Here is a 20,007-nt window from a genome sequence, read left to right as displayed (position 1 = left end):
TTGAAGCCTCTCCTGCGACATCAAACGAGAAAACGAATTATATTACTGCCACCTCAAGCAGCAGTTGTCGACGGCTTCCAACTGTCACGAACAGCACCAGAGCACACATCTCACCTCGTAACTTGTCATATTTCAACTTTCTGGGGAAGTAGAATTCTCCAGGATACTCGGGTGTCACTCCCTCTACTACTGGCAGCAGAAAATATTTTACGAGACAAGAAAAATTCGAGTTAATAATTGGCGAAGGTCTAGAACGCAAATGTTTATACATGCAATCGTTCCTGGTCATTGGATCACTGATAAAATTCACGGCTTCAGTTACCTAAAGGATTTACTCCTCAGTCATATACATTATCGATAAAACCCTAACTGTTCATTGTATGTTAACTTGAAAGATGTTTGAACCAGATTTCCCTGCGATTCGATAATTCTTTGTCTGTGAGTTTCCCATTGGTTCAGAGTCCCGTGGGCCAATCGCCGATGCAGTCCAGATGTAATTAAAAACTACTGCAAACTGAAAGATATATTATTTCCAGTCTCTAATTATTTTATACGCCTTGGAGAACTTGAAGGGAATGAAAAACACCAAGGAATCATCTGACCGAATTATGTTGTGCCTCGGAGAAGTTTAAATGTGATAGCAGCCAATAAATGCAAAACATCAACTTGACTGTGTACATGTCTGTACGAGTTTTGTAAATTACTAGAGATCACTGACGAGTGTTCAGTTATATACTGGTATTCCTGAAGGTTTTCTACTGAAAGCAAAAATTTGAAAAGGATAATGGTTTAACACAAAGCGCAACCATTTTCAAACGAAACACGAACGTTCAACAGCACAGCTACAATATTTTCATTGGCCTAGACACCAGCGCAAAGAGACTTCCCCCACCGACCCTAGTCAACCAAGTGAGAACTAGGATTTAACACCGAGAAGTTAAAGGGGTTCAACGACTAGACGTGATTACGTGTTCTTACTCTAGACTTAGTGAGAGACAATTTTTTTCAGTCTCAATTGCGGTTGAATGTAATTTGTCCATTAAATTGCCACTGGCTTGTCACTGGCGTGGCAAAGGCTACCTAATGGAATGAAAGAAAAACTACTAACCAATAATTTGGAAATTTCAAAACCATACAGGTACTTGGAGTTTGACTTGCCATTGAATTTTTCTGTGATTTATCCTACTCTCTTAGATAAGACCGGGAACATTTACCTATTTTTCGCAAAAAAATAAAAAAAATAATGGCATTAGCAGTGAGATAAACCACTGGCCTGGCAAAAACAAGGCAATGACTTATCTTGCAAACGACCGCCAAAAACAAGTAAAAAACTGATGGCTTAGGCATATTTTATAGCAGCTTAAAGAGTGTACAAATTTTTTCGGACAAATAACTTGTCACTGGCTATGAGAAGAGATTATTTTTTACCAAATATAAGTTATGTAAAGATATTCTACAAAAATAATTAATTACTTACTTATGTGTTTGGGAGAATATTGTTTGACACGGTGGTTTGTAATACGATACATTAAACTTTCCCATTAATAGGGCCAAGAATTTTTCGCGAAAAAATACTAACGCTCATTAGACAGCAATAAGGTATGCCCGTGCTAGCGATTTTTCTTTGTGATTGGCAGCCATCTTCAAGGGAAACCAATGCACTATTTGGCTGAGCTAATCAGGATGTACTGAAAGAAACCCACCAAATTGCAAAGCAGATTTGACTCGACAGTTTTAGCGCACATCAAGTCTCGTTAGATTTTCGCGAAAGTACATTCGATACCTACAATACATTCAAACTTCTTTCACCGGACAGAGCCAGTAAGTTAATACATTTTACTGAATATGATCCATCACTTTAAGCACTCCCTATACATAGGTTAGTGCTTCACAGGTAATCCGAACAAATGTGAATAATTGGCAATTGGTTTTTATCACTCAGTAATGAGTTAATACTTGATAATAGTCTTTAAATGGTGTCAGTTTGAATAATATTACACGACATATAATGTTCAATTTTATTTTGCGTAGCGGTTGGCAGGTTTTTTTACAGAATTATATTCCAAAATGTTATGAATAGCCTGCAGACCGATATAGGAGAGCCAAATTGATTTTCCACATTTACGATTAGCACAATAATTACTGAAGCGAACATTCTTTGGTCACGACGGTGACGGTTAACAGTGGAAAGCTACATCAACCAAAAATATGAGGATAAATACAGGCTAAAACATCACGTTTCCATATCAAATGATCATTTTTGGTGTTGGTAAATAACAGCTTGTGTCATTAGAAGGAGTATTTTTTTTTTACTCTTAACATGCTAAATTTTAAATCAATGGCTGCTTAACAATTTTGTACCAAAAAGTCGATATCATTTTTCCATTGGCTGATTTCCCGTTCAACCTTCTGTCTGGGTTCCGTGAAATTCACTCATTTGATCCTATAAGCACGCCATTTTAGGTTATTGTAATGACATCATAATAATTTTTTTATCCGTGTCAATTTATACGTGTGCTATTTAACAAAAGCATTGAGTTATGTACTTTATGGCAAATGTTTTCGCCAGATATTTCCTACAATTCATCCCCCATTTCCAAGAAAATGTTTTCAGACCTATTGTGTCATATTCACTAATAAAAAGTTAATTTTCTGAGTTCCCGCATCTAAGTAACACATACACAAAAAAGGCTCCATAATCTAATTTTTTAATGTAATGCTACAATAAAATATGAACATAAAAGAAAAACAAAATTAAAAAATGTGAAAGCATAGCTGAGTTAAAGGTCAGTAGAACAACACAATGTATCCTCCAGTTCGAGTTAGGTGTTGTAGATGGGATAGGAGGGCAGCACGAATCATACTTATCCCAGATCGAGGTAGGGGTGGTGTAGAAGGGGGAGGACAGTAGTATGCACACTAACCCCCCCTCCCCCGGGTTATGACAGCTGGTGTAGATGAGATATGGTAGAAATATGCATACCCCTCCCAGGTCTAGGTAGGTGGTGTAGATGGGATAAGGCAGCTCAATGCACTCTTATTCGTAGGTCCAGATAGGGGTGTATATGGGGATGACAGCAGAATGCACACTTACCCTAGGTCCAGGTGGGTGGTATAGATAGGGTGAAGGGCAGTATAATACACACTTATTCGTAGGTCCAGATAGATGGTGTGGATGGGGGAGGACAGCAGGATGCAGACTTACCCCCAGGTCCAGGTAGGTGGTGTATATGGGGTAGGGCAGGACAATGCACTCTTATTCGTAGGTACAGATAGGGGTGTAGATGGGGAGGACAGCAGAATGCACACTTACCCTAGGTCCAGGTGGGTGGTATAGATAGGGTGAAGGGCAGTATAATACACACTTATTCGTAGGTCCAGATAGATGGTGTGGATGCGGGAGGACAGCAGGATGCAGACTTACCCCCAGGTCCAGGTAGGTGGTGTAGATGGGGTAGGGCAGGACAATGCACACGGCCAGCAGCCACGTGCCCATGCAGCACACGAAGGCAGGCATGCGCGGCTTGCCCGGGTCCATGGTGTAGCGGTGGCGGTCCGCGGCAATCAGCAGGAAGCTCAGCATTGTCACGTGCATCGGGATGTCCTGCGAACACAGCGTCCAACGCACACCATGGATAGTGATCGTGTAGACTGATAATTGCTTTCTGCGCATGGCTCCGACATTACCTTCACACTTGTCAATATAACTCTTGAATTTTGATATTATTTTATTTTAACTTAAGGTTTTGTTATCATCAAGTAGTTACTCATAAGTCTTTGTGAACCAGTTACAAGAATATTTTCTTGCACAAATCTAAAAATACAACAGTTTAAAAATATTTTTATCTTAAGAAGAAAGTTTTGTAGTCTTTCAAATTATGAAATTTGTTGTAAATGGGCAGTTATTTACTTCAAGAACAGAAATAAAATATTTTTATCAACTAATTTACCGATACTTTTACTTGCAAATGTACACAATATTGTTTTCAGTGTAGTGACGGTAACACGCAATGATGTAGGCCAAAGATTTTGGGGAAGGAAGAAATATTTGCTTTTGGGTCTATACAGTAAGCAATCATCCAAGCACTAGCCTGAAGTGATTTTAGGAAATCCGGGGAGACCGAAATCAATATTACTGCACCGTGATCGGACCAGGGATCCCCTGTAATGCAAGTGCACGTCTGACCACTGCGCCAACTCGCTGAAAATTATACCTGGCTATAAGAGTGAAGGTAAGTAATGTAATGTGTGATTCTTTACAAATGGCACATCAGAAGATGCGCATTTTTTATGTGTAACATCTTAGCTATCGGTATAAGGCATTTGGGAGGAGTGATTTCGTGAATGTGACAGATTTTAAGGAACGGAAATGTGTAACAACCAAGGTGTTGTCATCTGTGGTGGATGGCGTAGATCTTATTTCGTAAAGACAAAAAGAAACTTTATAGTAGTAACTATTTATTTAACAAGATGGGCACTATTTTCATAAAATTCATTGTAAAAAATCAGGTTCAAAGCCGGAGTTAAGTATTTTTTTCAAGTCTTTTTTTGCTTTTATCGAAACAATTTCATTTAATTAAGGTCTGTAATAAAATGATACAATAGTCGGCGTAGCTGCTCCGTCAGCAAATTATAGCTGCGGCTGCGGATACTACGTGTGATTTGCGTCCATAAATGTAGTTAAAACACAATTTGTGTATATTTGTCACGCTCAACATTATTTTACAGAATTCTACATTAAATTTTTGAGTTTCGTATTACAAGTGATTTTGCAACGTGAGAACACAAGAATTTGCTTGTTACTGAGGCTAGATGTTACATATCACTAGCGAGTACTGTAAGACTCGCTCACATATTTATTTTTTATTATTTAATTTCAAGGTTTGCTTTAGTTCATTACGTATTTTTGTGAGCTTGTCACGAAGCATAAACAAAATAGTACATCGTTATACCGATTTGAAAAGTCATTTTAAAAATTGATAACTTCATAAACGGGCCAATGATGCCCACTATGGTATATATTTTCGACAGTTCATATGTAAATAAAAATATTTTTTTTAATCTTGGGGCATTAAATTTTACTGCGAATTTTTTGCGCGTGGTCCATCTGATTAGTTATGTATGCCACACACGCGCAAGCTCATTTACAGTGGCTCCTCCCTGCACACCTCCTAAATAGCGTGCGGTTATACCCCGTCATATTGGGTTCATAACTTTTCTAGCTACATCTTGTAGAAGGTATTTTCTATTTAATTTTATGGCTTCTACAGTTGATATAAACTATATGCTATACTATATTATGTCACTTGGCATAATAAACCTTTAACAATTTTTTTCTACTTATTATGTCATCAGCTGTAACTTTTTTCAAATTAATGTATTACCTCTATTGCCTCCCGACACCTACATGCTGGATATTTTGTGGGTTTAAAACTATTACAGATCAAATAGCTTGGGAAAGGACACTATAAGAAAATACAGTGGATTAACGGACTTCTAAACGAAGAGGCAATTCAACTAAACAAACGAATTTTTTATAGTTCAACATAACTTAATCTTCTTATAAACTACGCTGGTTTCCGTTGTAAACAGGGAAATAATGCAAGTGGAAGGGAAAAGAATGGCTTTCAACGTGATTTTAAACATTTACTAAGATTTTTTTATACTCTCAGTGGTTTATTATGAGTTCATGCTCAAAATATTTTTTTCAACCCATAAAACCACTGAGTTTCCTTAATAATTTGTAACACGTGTTGTTGGTTATTTAAAGGTGAAACTCTTTAGTAGTATATTTTTGTATAATTTCATGTACAAAATTTTCATAAATGAATTTATTCATGTTTAAAAAATGTAATTCAGCGATGTCACGGAAGGGATCTTATCTATGACAACTATTGTTTCCTCTTAATGTTGATAAAATTTGAGACAAAACATAACATGCAAGAGCGCTATGTTTTAAATCAAAAGGAACAGCCCTCATATAAGAGTAATGTAAAGACACTGAAAAAACAAACTTGTGTGTGAAACCAAGCCTTAAGAGGCTCACCTTCTTGAAGTTATTTTCCTAGTTTGAGACCTAGAAGCCAAGAAGATATAAAAGCCACTCTGCTAATCGTATCAAGTGCCCTATCACATCCTCCCCTAATACAATATTTACATCGCATCACGTCCTTTTGAGGGAATATGCGGCATATATCAATATATTATTTTCAAGGGATAATCTGAAGATAAGTAGCGGCATGTATATTTAGCAAAAATAAATAAATCTGATTCTTCATTAGACTGCAATAAGTTATGCCTGCTGTAGCAAATGATCCGTGTAATTGACGGCCGTCTGCAAAGAGAAGAGATTTTCCCTGTATGGCCGCGACATTCAGGAAGCGTTTGCTTACGCACTTAATGGCTATAATTGGTGTGTTGTCAGTAGACATGTACCCGAAATAAACTCAGCGAACCACGAAACACAGACAATGTTACAAAGTTTTAACACACGTGCAAAAAAATCTATCAGTAAAAAAATTGCCAAATTTGCGTGGTTTTCTAAGTATTGTATTTCTAGAATCGACTTACTTGTACAAACCAGTCAATGTATTTTTGTTTTGATTGGCTGCTGCAACGACTTACATCCTGTCTGTATTGGGTAAAATTATTTAAATTATTTTCTCAATGGTTTCTTGTCCTTGGTACAACGTACCGATTTAAACGCTTGGAAAGCGTGTAACTGTTGTACTTATATCTTGTATACCAATAATAACGATAATTTTTCAGGCCTTTAGTAGTAAGCAACGAAGAATTTTGTGTTCATTAAAAATAAATAAAAACCACCAAATGTTTAACACGATATATATATATATATATATATATATATATATATATATATATTTACAAATTAAACTGTGGCTAGCCAAGCAGTGCTTATTTTCGTTTTTCGCTGCCTGTGAAGGTATGTGGTGGAGTGAAAGTCAGTAGCTTCCAGGTCTAAGCCGCGCGAAGCCGGGCGGGTGAGTTGGAAGTTGAACTGTGTGCTGGGAGTTGCCCGTCCTCTGAGACGGTAGTTCGGCGCTCGCAGCTGTATGTTATCCTTCCTCGTTCGCAGTCGCCAGGGGAAACTGGTCGATAGCTCACGCACAAGTCTGTTTACCCGAGTACGAAGTCCCGTAACATTATCGAATATCCATCTCCAACTGTGTTTGAAAAAAAAAATATTGTAAAGGTTATATAAATAAAAAGTAACAGGACTGTGTGCATATTTCATTTAAAAAACTTAATAAATAACTACGTTAGCCTGCATTAGGCTATTCAGATATACAGTGTTTGCTAATGCTTGGTAAAAAATATACCTTTGAAAAATTTTCTTTTGCATTTAATGCATACTTGCTTTGCTTGTTATTTCATGACACACTGTTATTTTTGAAATATGCATTAAATCACAAATGAAAAAAACTTTACTTCTTATTTATCATTTAACATCGTTAAAACATATTATTTATAAAAGTTATAAAGATAGATTATTGATGGTTACAAAATTTTAAACAAAGATATTTGTTTCGAAATGGAAAATATAGCTTGGAATTTTTTTACAATTATTAAAGGTAATATGGAATTGAAAAGTATCTTAACTTACAAACAGTGAAACATTTGCAACATTCTGTGTATTTGGCTATGCTGAGAGAGGAAACAGAATGCGATTCAGCTGGTGGTCGAGACCAATAATTTTAATTAATAATATATATTTTTTTAATTTGAACATTAATGTATAAAAGTACATTTTTATATGTAATACATTATATTCATAATCGACCAGAAACACTTCAGGTTCAGGGATGGAGGGTTGTGTCGCAAGAAATAACTAGCTATCCTACTTTTTTAACTCTAGTAAAATGACTCTTCCTATTCTTTAGGCTTTATGTGACTGTTGTTTTATTTAGCATGGTTTAATGTCACACGGTTATGTAAAGAGGGTCAAGCAGACGCGAACTCCAAGATAAAAGTAGGCTTCGAACCACTTGACTACCGACTAAACGCTCACATCTGTTCCTCGGAGGCATAAGACACTATGTCCACTTTTGGGCGACATGTACTTTTAACCATAAACTTGACAACCGTTTGACGTTCTTTCTAGTGACATAGGTACAACACTAAGCTCAACGCTATGTCAATAATTCACATATTTTGGGTATAAAATAGTTTAGTAAATAAGTGAGGTACAATTTGAAATTTTTTAAACGGCTCTCATGAAAAATGTTGTTTATGTGACAAAGGGTCTTATGCCTCCAAAGTATATATATAACGCTGACACCATAGGTCTTGCTCCATCACATAGTGGCGGTCCTCTGTAGCCGTCATTGCCACTATGTGATGAAGCAAGACCTATGGTTTCAGCAATGCTTGTTGTGTCTAAAAATATCGATAATTCAGGGATAGATTCAAGTTCTGGTTATGATCCAACCGGCGTTCAGGCCGAAACCATGCCGCCTTCCCCAGCCGAAGTAGTTGCGTTGCGTGCTTCCACTATCTATAATGCCCGCGATGACTAACTGATAACTGGGAGTGCTTAAGGTTCTTTTCTCAAACGCACAGTTCTTGAATTCAATTCCTTGTCACTGTCTTAAACTAATGGATTTTACCGTAAGTTATTAGAATAACATTATGTATTATATAATAGGCGGTACTGGTCCTGCTAACGAAGTGTCGATTAGGGTTGTCGATGTCCACCATATTAAATTTTGACGGAAAAGTGGTCATCTTGTATCACCTTGACCTTTAAATATAGTATTCTAGTCAAACCAAAAGAGACTCAAAATTTGACAAAATTTACCCGTAAATCAACAAAATGAACCATAATTTCCTGTTCTTAGAAAAATAATTCACCAAAAAAAGCTAATAAGTTCTGCAAATTCAAAAATTTATTATTTTAAAGGGGACATTTTCTCTCAAAAATACAAAAAAAAGAATTCAAAACTCTACACTCCCAACGTGTTTTGGCCTTTCAAATAACTAAATGTCCCCTCCAGAGGCATACTGGAGGCTGGTAAATGGAAATTTAAGTATCTTTGGAGACATTTAGTTCTTATAAAGGCAAAAACACGTTGAAAAGTTTAGTATTATGAATGTTTAGATAGTTGGATTAAAAATTTCTCCTCTAAAATGGAAATTTTAGAATTTTCAGATTTTATATGATTTTCTAGTGGCAATTTTTCCTCAAAACGGAAACTGTTTGTTCATATTGGCGAAATTTTAATCAATTTTGGCCTATTTTTGGCAAAATTTAAATGTCAAGGTCATCTATTGACCGCCGTGAAGTCGTCACAATCCAATATGGCAGACACAGACAATCCCAATCCAAACTCCGACTCCAGAGCCAGAACCATATATTATATATTAACATCTACTTTGCATTTGTTGTTAATTTTCATAACAGATATTCAGTGCTATCTAACAGTGGTACAAAGTCACGCAAATGTTCATAGCTATACTCACTTGCGTGAACTTTTACCGCTATTACGTAATTTTTATAAAAATCCTATTAGAAAATTTCAGACGGAACATACTTAAATCATACATTTATAGGTAAATACCCTCAAATAATATTGATGACAAGAATATTAAATATCTAATGTAGTACGTGAGTTTGAACATCAAATTGGTGTGTGAATTTCTTTTAACAGTCTATTTAAGCTTTTTCATCAATCGTTGGAGTAAACTATTTTCATGGTTAAATTTCAATAGTTCAAATTTGGTTGATGATTTAATATATAACGAAGTGCGTAGGTACCATGCAAAGGTATTTTAACATAATGAAATACAATGCTCATGCGCACTTAGTCATGTTGTATTCAAAAGCAAGAAAAACAACGTAGAACGTTGTTTACTTTAAAGTAAATAAAAAAATGAGTTAAAATAAATTGGAAACCACATATATATATATATATATATATATATATATGTATTTTTAAAATTTTAAATATAGTTTCAACTACTAGTACAATTTTTTTATTCTGAAACCAGCGTACAAAGTTTCTGCTCCTACTATTGGGTTTTCGTTAGGTTAACTTTCATTTAAAAGCAAAGAAAATTGATATTAAATACTTGGCGTCATTCATGTTGATTCTCTATAATATGACAACCGCTAGCTTTATCTTCCTTTTAATGTTAATTATTGACAAACTTACTCGCTTTTGTATAAAAATAAATGCTATAATATCACCTTAACAAGATTTAAAAAAATTAAATTTTATTAAATTTAATTAAACAGTATTTGGTATCTCATCTAAAACCTTTTTATGTACTACTCAAACAAACGTTTGGTTGGCATGTTAAATAATAGTTTTTATTATTAATGCCAAAAAAGTTTAACTTTTAATGAACGTACCTAAACACACAATGGTTTGTCGTTATATTTAAAAAGATTTTTTTCTGCTGACACAACGTGAATTAACAAAATAAGAGGTGTAATCAAAAATTACGGTGAAAAGTTTTATTACAAACAAAGTTATAAGATAACATCAAATTTTAACTAATCTCCTTCAAAATACTGCCCTTGGTTAGTGATGAACTTATCCAAACTTTGGTTCCATATTTGGAAGCATTTCTGGGCAGCTACTAACAGAAGGGCCTTCAGCTGCTCCGTAGCGGCCCTCTTAGTGCCAAGGATGGTGTCTAGACGTTCTCATTTAAGAACGGTTTTAGTTTTTGGGAAGAACCAAAAGTCACATATTGCTAAACCCGGAGAGGAACCTTTTGTTTGGCCAAAATATCGCGGATCGGAAGCGAGATGTGGCATAGTGCGTTGTCGTTTATGGTTACTTTCTCCGTACATCGTTTCGCAAACGTTGCAGTACATTCGGATTTTACAGTTGCTCCTCTTCTAACGAGTTTTTATCGCTCTATGCCCTCACCATCGAAAAAAATTAGCATGACCTTGAAGTTTGACTTTGACTGACGCGCCTTCTTAGAGCAAAGAGAGACACTCATTTTCATTGGGAACTCTGAAATTTCATACCAGGACCATAACCATACAACTAACTCTCATCTGCATTTATAATTCTGGCCATGAAGTCCACATCTGTATCAGGACGATCCTTCAATTCCGTGTAAACTGACAAACAATTTTCCTTCTGTTGGTCTATAAAAATTATGGGAAAACATTTTGCACTCAGTCGTCTCAATTGCAAATTATCGGTTAAATGCTTTGCACAGACACTTACAAGATGTCCAGTTTTTTGGTAAGCTCTAGAATAGTTGATCGCTTTTTTGAACTAACTATTTTTGCCACTTTTCGCCTTTTTTAGTTTGTTTTTGAGGTCTAAGGACGTCCCGACCGTTGCTCGTCTTCAACCGACTCATTTCCAATTATAAATCGTTCATGCCACTTGCAAACAGTCTTTAAGGTCACCCAATTATCGCCTTACTCTGATTTTAGCACTTCATTAACTTTTTTGGCTAGTATTCGGAACTATTAAAACAAAATCTACTGTTTACGCACTGTACGAAAGCCATAACGTGTGACATACACGGTAAACAAGACCTCACTCTTCCGGCCCTGGAATCCGATTGTCAAGTCCTAACTTGCTCAAACTTAACGCTGACTATCTCAACGCATATTACTTCAAATAGATGCAGCGTCAGCAGCTGCTGCTGTAAAAATTCATTCACTGATTTTGTTTATCACACCCGATACCACACAATTTACAAGTTTAACACTTCGAAATGGTGAAAAAAATTCCGTAGTTGGTTTGCCAGTTCAGCTTATTACAAATAATTCATCATTTATATAATGAACTAAAATATTTAATGCTAAGTTCAATATAATACATACAAAAAAAATTTCATTTAAAATATTTAGTATTACTCAAGCCTACTAATAAGCCCTGCTTTTTCAATAGTCACTTAAATTGATATAAAATTGGCAGTATGGCCCTACACTATATTTTTTCAAGTAGTTCAACGGTATACACATTCTTAAAATCTACTTAGTAATTTTTTTTGCTATGTACATAAAAAAAATACTTTTCATCGATGATACTATATTAATGTTTAAAAACTACCTGAATTTTTATTTCACTAAAGGTAATAAAGTCAAGAGGGATATGTTGTATGTTGTAATTTAACAACATGACGAAATGGGTGCAAAGAGTTAAGAGTTCTATTTAGAACGAAGCTCTTTCCCCGCCTGGAGTGAACTGAAACGAGCGGATGGATTATAAGTGCGGTCAGTGGACGGAGTGCACCTAGTTCCGGGAAGATCACGGAGGGAAGTGGAACCATTGTTTCAAAGTGGTTATTCACGCGTCCCGAACGAGAATCAAGGCTAGAGCAGAAGCATCGTTGAATGTGGAGAGATGCTGCAAACTATCGCTGCTCGACTTCAGGATAAAATAGCTCCTCCAGTTGGATCCCGGGAATGGAAAAGTTGGCAGTGGCCCTCGGCGTTGCAATCCCTCGCTCTCACTCGCCCGAACTTCGGAGCGCAAATACATCGCTGGGAACGCCGCTCCAACATGAAAATTATGACCTGATTTTCTTTTTGCCCTTGTACCCAAGGAAAAAACTTCGTTCCGAAAGCAATCCGGTTGCGAATCGCGTCGGGTATTAAGTAGTGTGAAATAGTTGTTTTTTTTTTCGCAGAAGTCAGACAGACTGAGGATAGGAGCAGTGACACCCAACTATCTTGGATTCCATCTTTTATTCCGTCTTCTTGTATGACCTTCACTGTGAACTCTAACCCTGAAATACAATACATGCATTTAAATTGGACATCTTGGGTGAAAGTTGATTCTGTGATTACATTTTTACCCTAAAGCTTAAAATATTATTCTAATTTAAGAAATTATTAAAACACTAGCCATGTGCCCGATGGGAAAGTATTTAATCCTCATATTTCATGAACTGCCAAAAACGCTGATGTAAATGACGTTTATTTACAAACAGAAGCCTAAAAACAAATTTCCAAATTTCTTACTTCAAAATTGATAAACTTCCATTTAAACTTTCATACCCTATTCAACCATCTTGGGGGGGGGGGGGGGGGGTGTGAATTTACAAAAAATTCTTTCTTAGTGATCACCTACGTTATATAAAGAACTCTTAAGCAAAATTTGATGCTTTTATATAAATGGGTTTAAGCTGTGCGTTGTGTGTCAGTCATTGTTAATAATTTTCTTAAGAAGATTTTGCTGGAAGTCACCATCTTGGTTTGCATAATTTTAAATTCCAAAAACATTATATCTGCAGCAAAATTGGATTTTAGAAAAATATGTAAATGTTTTCAGTGGGGTATGTATTTTCAGCCAAGGTGAAAAAATTTTTTGAGGTACCGTATTCCAGGATTAGAGTTCAGGGTTAAGGTCATTCTTGATGGCGGAATCAAAGCTGGTAGTTGATCATTGCTTTTATTTTAAGCCCTAAGAAGGGTTTTCAATTACCAGAAAGGAACTCGTTCAACTACGTAACACCCGACCCTTTCCGATCACGCGTCACGGGTGCGGGAGGATGGAGATGATGACAGTTGCCTCTGACATGGTTCGCTTCAACGAATAAAACTGCTGCACGCAGAGTGTAAGGCTTTCTCTTGCGTCGCTACGATGTTTAAGTCACCTTGGTGCCTGTGACCGCTGCTGGCATTTATCGATGTGTAACATCTTAGCTCTTCGTATAGAAAATGTGTAACAGCCACAGTGCTGCCATCTGTGGCAGATGGCGCGAACCAAAGTTGACAAACACAAAGGGAAACTTTATAGAATTAACTGTTTAATAAATTTTAACAACATTAAAAGTATTTTATTAAAATTTCTTGTCGAATTACAGATTCAAAGACGGCGTTTAGTTATTTGTCAGATCTTTTTTCGCTTTTATCGGAGTCGTTTCATTATATAGTTTAAAATCTCTGTCTGCAAATGGAATGATTCAATAGTCGATGAAGCAGCTCTGGCAGTGAATTTTAGCGGTGGTTGTGAAAACTGTGTGATTCACGTCCATGAAATTTAGTTGAAAACACAATTTATGTACATTTATAATGCTAGGCATTGTTTTAAAGAATTCTACCTTATATTGCGTGTTCTAGTTTCGTATTATAAGTGTAAATGTAACATGAGAACACACTAATTTGCTGGTTACCGAGGTTATAGCTTACACATCTCTGGCGGGTATTGAAAGACTCGCTGAAATATTTTTTTTCTGTGTAAATCCCTTTTCCCTTCCCCCCCCCCCAAAAAAAAAAAATAAATGTTTCCAATCCCCATCTCGCACGTTCTTGCGGACGTTCTGATCCGGAGCCAGAAATGTCAGCATTCCACCCTTCACCCCTGTCCGTCCCCTCAAACCGCCGTCCTCCTGTATGACGAGACCGCGCCAGGCTCACAGTCCGCATACACGCGCGCACATAGGACATTAATCACCGCTCTCCGGGCTGGTGGATAAAGGGTTTGGCGGGAGGGGGGAGTCACTCGAAATGAAATTCGCCGCGGCGTTCCAACGAGGGTCGGTTGGGTGGAGGGGGTGATTTATGTCGATGTCGCTCACTGGAGAGAGTCTGTCCGAAGAGCTCAGAGGTGTCCCAGCCACCCATTTCCCCTCCCTTCCCCTACACCAGGGGGCCTCTGGCCTCGAGCTGGCCGGGAGGCGCTCTTATCAGCGACGTCACGGCGCGTCGCCCGTGCGAACATTCCGCGCGGGGCACCGGGCCCGAAGCACAGACGCGGTAACGTCTGTGATTGGTCACATCTGTTACTACACAGAAAATAAATGCTGTACCTTTACGAAAGATTCCTTCTGAAAACAGTTGCTAAGAAACTGTTTGTAATCTATATATATAAAAATTTAGCTTCCGTATGTATTTGGCCGCAAAACTCGGAAAGTATACAATGGTTTGGATTGAAATTTTTACAGAACATTGCATCTTAACAGAAGAGTGTTTATATGAAATAAAAGTTTGGGAAAATCCACCGGAAAAGTGGAAAAAAAAAAGTTTCTATAACTAAATATCATGGTCACACAACTTAGTTGTGACCACGCTCGACGATGCTGTACCATATTGTCGAAGTTCAAGCACATCAGGCTACTCGACCATTGTGCCTTGACGTCTATAATTTACACAAATATGTATATATATATAGATATTTCAAGAAAGAATAAAAAACTTTATTTAATTTGAAAGTATATTCTTTCGACTCTATTGATAAAAATACGTTTAAATTAAAAAATACATTTCGTACAATACATTTGAAAATAAAATAATTCTTATCTTATAGCTCATATCTTATATATTGCTATTTTAATTTGTTATAATCACGTACGTTGTTATGATAATTGTTGATATATCAAACCGGTTGTCATATCAACCCTGTTGTCATAGCAAAATGTGTTTGTTGATTTTTCCAACAATAATCTTTTAACACTTTTGTTTTGTTTTCTAATAAGCCAAATATTGATTAAGCACAAAATGTGTCACTGTGACCAGTTTATGTGTATGGTATCATTTATAAATGTTTAATTAAAGAATGGAATTGGTTGGATTTCATCTGTAAAGTGAGTAAACTTATGTTTTATAAAAAAAATTGTGATTTAATGAAACACTATTTTCAGAATTTTGTATTCATATAGTTTTTTTATCTTGGAAATAATTTAACTTTATTTTTTCACTGGAAATATGAATTATGTAGGCTACTATCATTAAACCTTATGGTGCCAAAGTATGAAAAATCCTGTTTTCTGTGTTGTGCGAAAATTGTCAAGGCCGAAAAATCCTCTTAAAGTATATATATTAACTAAGACACGTTTTTCGACACTTAACCACATTCTATCGTTGTGAGTTGAGCTACCCTATTATTAGCTGCTTTTTCTCATAAAATATTGCAGAAGTTTTATGTTTCTGGGCATCGCACAGCATGTGACACTGGAAATGTGTTTTTCATATTTATTTGTTTACAATAAAAACTTCACATTTTAATTAATTTAATTACATGTTTTAAAAGTATACATTTGTTTATTTTGAGTTTATTTTGGTTAATTATGAATTTTTATTCGCTTTTAAAACTTATATTTTTTTATATATTTCTTAGTAATTTTATCAATGCAACAGTCAGTATAACTTTCATAGAAGGTTTTATATAAATTGACTTAATTTTTTTTCAATACATTCTGTGTAAACAATTATGAACGGAACAATAATTACAGAACTAATATTTCATTGTATTAAGAAAAAATTTAAGATTTAAAAAATAAAATCCATGAATATTATTTTATAACTACGTCCACTCCTCATTTTGTACATAAAAATATTAATTTTAATTACAATATTAAAAATATTAACGTAAAAATGGGATAAAAATTGTATATTTTTACTTAAGAAATGCCAAAAAATTAGAGTTTATTTATTAGCGTTAAAAATTATGAATATCTAATGAATGAGTTATAAAATAATTGTTATGGTTAATTTATATTGTCATTTTTTACAGTTCATCACCGTTCGTGTGATGCCTCGCCCACGTTCAAACATTGGCCGCCATACTCGACGTGCAAACGCAGAGCGTCAGAGATTATCAAATCGCACTGATCAACAACGTTTAGAATATAATGAACATCTTAGAGAACGAAGTATTCAAAGGCGAGCAGAAGAATTGGCCGATCAAAGGGAAGAGAGACTTCAACTCTTACGAGAAGAAGCGAGAAGAAGAAGAGCAGCATATTCGTCTCAACAACGCCAAGAAGAAATAGATCAACGGCGAAGACGAATGCAGTTACAACATCTAAATAACCAAGCTTCATACCACCGAATGGCTTTTTCATATGAACCGGATATACAATACAATACCTCATGTACATTTGTTCAAATCAGAAAAATGGATAAAGTTTGTCCTCATTGCAGAGCAATTAAATTCAAAGGAGAAACTCCAGGAATGTGTTGTGCAAGCGGTAAAGTGAAGCTACCTGAACTTGAACAGCCAAAAGAACCACTGAAAAATTTGTTAAATGGAATTACTGATGATTCTAAACATTTTCTCCAAAATATTAGAAAATATAATTCATGTTTTCAGATGACTTCATTTGGCGCTAACATTATAACGGAGCATTATATGCCGACATTTAAAGTTCAGGGTCAAATTTACCACAAAGCTGGTTCTTTACTTCCTTTCCACAATAATCACCATAAATTTCTACAAATATATTTCATGGGAGATCAAAGTGCTCAGTTGAATGCACGATGTCAAATCTACGCTGGAGTAAGAAGGGACATTGTTGAGTCGTTGCAACAGTTGTTACATGACGATAATAGTTTGATTCGATTGTTCAAAAATGCGATTGATCTTATGCCATCAGACAGTCATAGAATTGTTATTCATGCTGATTATACACCAGCAAGTGAGCATGTCAGACGATATAATGCGCCAACAATTGATGAGGTAGCAATTGTCATGGTTGGAGAAGAATTTCATCATCGCGATATCGTTTTGCAGTGCAGAAATGAGCAACTACAACGAATTGCTGACACTCATAGGTGCTACGATCCATTGCAATATCCAATTATGTTTCCAAGTGGTCAAGACGGTTATCATTTTAACATTAAAATGATAAACAAAGTCACAGGCGAATACACTGACAAAAAAGTTAGTTCTATGAATTATTATTCCTATAGAATTATGTTACGTGAAAATGAAGAAAACCATATTCTGAAATGCCGTCTGCTCTTCCACCAGTACATCGTCGACATGTACGCGAAAATAGAGTCGGAACGACTACTATTCATTAGGCTCAATCAAACAAAGCTGAGATCAGAAGAATATGTACATTTGAGAGATGCTGTTATAAATGATGGTGATATAAGTAACATAGGCAAGATGACAATATTGCCTGCAACATATACTGGTAGTCCACGACATATGCACGAATATACGCAGGACGCTCTTACATATGTGCGAAAATATGGTCGTCCTGATCTTTTCATTACATTTACATGTAATCCAGCATGGGATGAAATAAAAGAGTTACTTTTCCCTGGACAATCTCCTGCTGATCGCCACGACATAACAGCACGTGTTTTCAAACAAAAGCTAAAGATGTTAATTAATTTCATCACTTCACTGCACGTTTTCGGAGAAACACAATGCTGGATGTACTCTGTGGAGTGGCAAAAAAGAGGACTGCCACATGCACACATTTTAATATGGCTTACTATGAAGATCATGCCTAATGAAATCGATAAAGTCATATCCGCTGAAATACCAGATACTACAACTGACAATGAGTTGTATGATGTTGTGACCAAGAACATGATACATGGACCATGTGGGTCAATCAATACAAATTCACCATGTATGATAGATGGAAAATGCTCTAAACGTTATCCTCGAGAGTTTTTAAAAGATACAATCACTGGCAGTGATGGTTACCCACTATATCGACGAAGAAGTACAGAAGACAATGGGAAAGCAATTGTTATGAAAGTGAGAGGAAATGACATTGAAGTTGATAATCGTTGGGTTGTTACATATTCGCCACTTTTATCAAAAACGTTTAAAGCACATATCAATGTGGAGTATTGCAATTCTGTGAAATCCATAAAATACATCTGTAAATACGTCAACAAAGGCAGCGACATGGCCGTGTTTGGAGTTTCATCAACAAGTAACTTAGATGAGATCTCACAATACCAAATCGGCAGATATATTAGCAGCAATGAAGCTGTATGGCGCATTTTAGGATTTCAAATCCATGAGAGGGATCCAACTGTCATTCACCTTGCTGTTCATCTCGAAAACGGACAAAGGGTATATATTTCACAGAGAAAAACCTACAAGACTGCAATAAATCCACCGAACACAACATTAACAGCATTTTTTAATTTATGTCAAACAGATGATTTTGCAAAATCTTTGAGGTATGCAGATGTTCCAACTTATTTTACTTAGAATGTGACCAAAAAGAATTTTGAAAGAAGAAAGAGAGGGAAGGCAGTAACTGGACAACCTGGAATATTTTCATCAAATGCTTTAGGAAGGATATACACTGTACATCCGAACAATGCAGAATGCTTTTATTTACGTTTGCTTCTAATTACATGTCGTGGTCCAACATCATTTATGCACTTGCGAACAGTGAATGGAATAGTACATACTACGTATCGGAGTGCGTGCGAGGCACTTAATTTGTTGGAAAACGACGATCATTGGGACAAGTCAATTGAAGATTCATGTGCTACTTCTCATCCATCTCAAATACGTATGCTGTTCGCAACTATTTTGTCCGCATGTTTCCCATCACAACCAGCGCAATTGTGGGAGAAATACAAAGACTACATGGCTGAAGATATTCTGTACAAAATTCGCCAAGAAACAAATAATCATGACTTGGATTTCACAGAAGAAGTATACAATGAAGCGCTGATATTCATTGAGGATCTTTGTCTGACAATATGTGGTAAGTCGTTGACTCAATTGGGAGTGACGGCACCGAACCGGTCCATCAATGCGACATTTGACAGAGAACTACTTAGAGAACAATCATACAACAGAAATGACTTACAGCTGTTCGTCCAGGAAAATACACCGAGACTCCTTCAAGAACAAAATATAGTATATAATACTATCATACAAGCTGTGGCCAACCAATCCGGTGGATTGTACTTTTTGGATGTTCCAGGTGGAACTGGAAAAACATTCTTAATTTACATAATCCTTGCTACGATCCGTTCAAATGGCCATATTGCATTAGCTCTTGCTTCCTCGGGTATTGCTGCAACATTAATGGAAGGAGGTAGAACAGCGCATTCAGCTCTTAAACTATCACTAAACATGCAATGCACAGAAAGTCCAACATGTAACATTTCAAAAACATCAGGAATGGGAAAAGTTCTTCAGACGTGCAAAATCATTGTATGGGATGAGTGTACAATGGCTCACAAAAAGTCATTGGAAGCATTAGACCATACACTGAAATATTTGCGAAATAATACAGATCCATTTGGGGGAGTGTTGGTGTTACTATCCGGTGATTTCAGGCAAACGCTCCCAG

At 36.1% G+C, this 20,007-nt stretch overlaps 1 protein-coding gene across 1 annotated transcript in view; it reads right to left on the bottom strand.

Annotated features, from left to right (window-relative positions):
* LOC134531315 (uncharacterized) overlaps positions 1 to 20,007 on the bottom strand; it is a 187,631-nt gene that overhangs the window by 159,984 nt on the left and 7,640 nt on the right. Inside the window, exon 2 of the mRNA XM_063367009.1 lies at positions 3,425 to 3,604. Within this exon, the coding sequence (XP_063223079.1) occupies positions 3,425 to 3,604 (180 nt within the window). The remainder of the gene's footprint in view (positions 1 to 3,424; positions 3,605 to 20,007) is intronic.

This window comes from Bacillus rossius, chromosome 3 (genome assembly GCF_032445375.1).
Source record: "Bacillus rossius redtenbacheri isolate Brsri chromosome 3, Brsri_v3, whole genome shotgun sequence".
In the NCBI taxonomy this organism is placed as follows: Eukaryota; Metazoa; Arthropoda; class Insecta; order Phasmatodea; family Bacillidae; genus Bacillus; species Bacillus rossius.
This window is presented reverse-complemented; position numbering and strand designations above follow the sequence as displayed.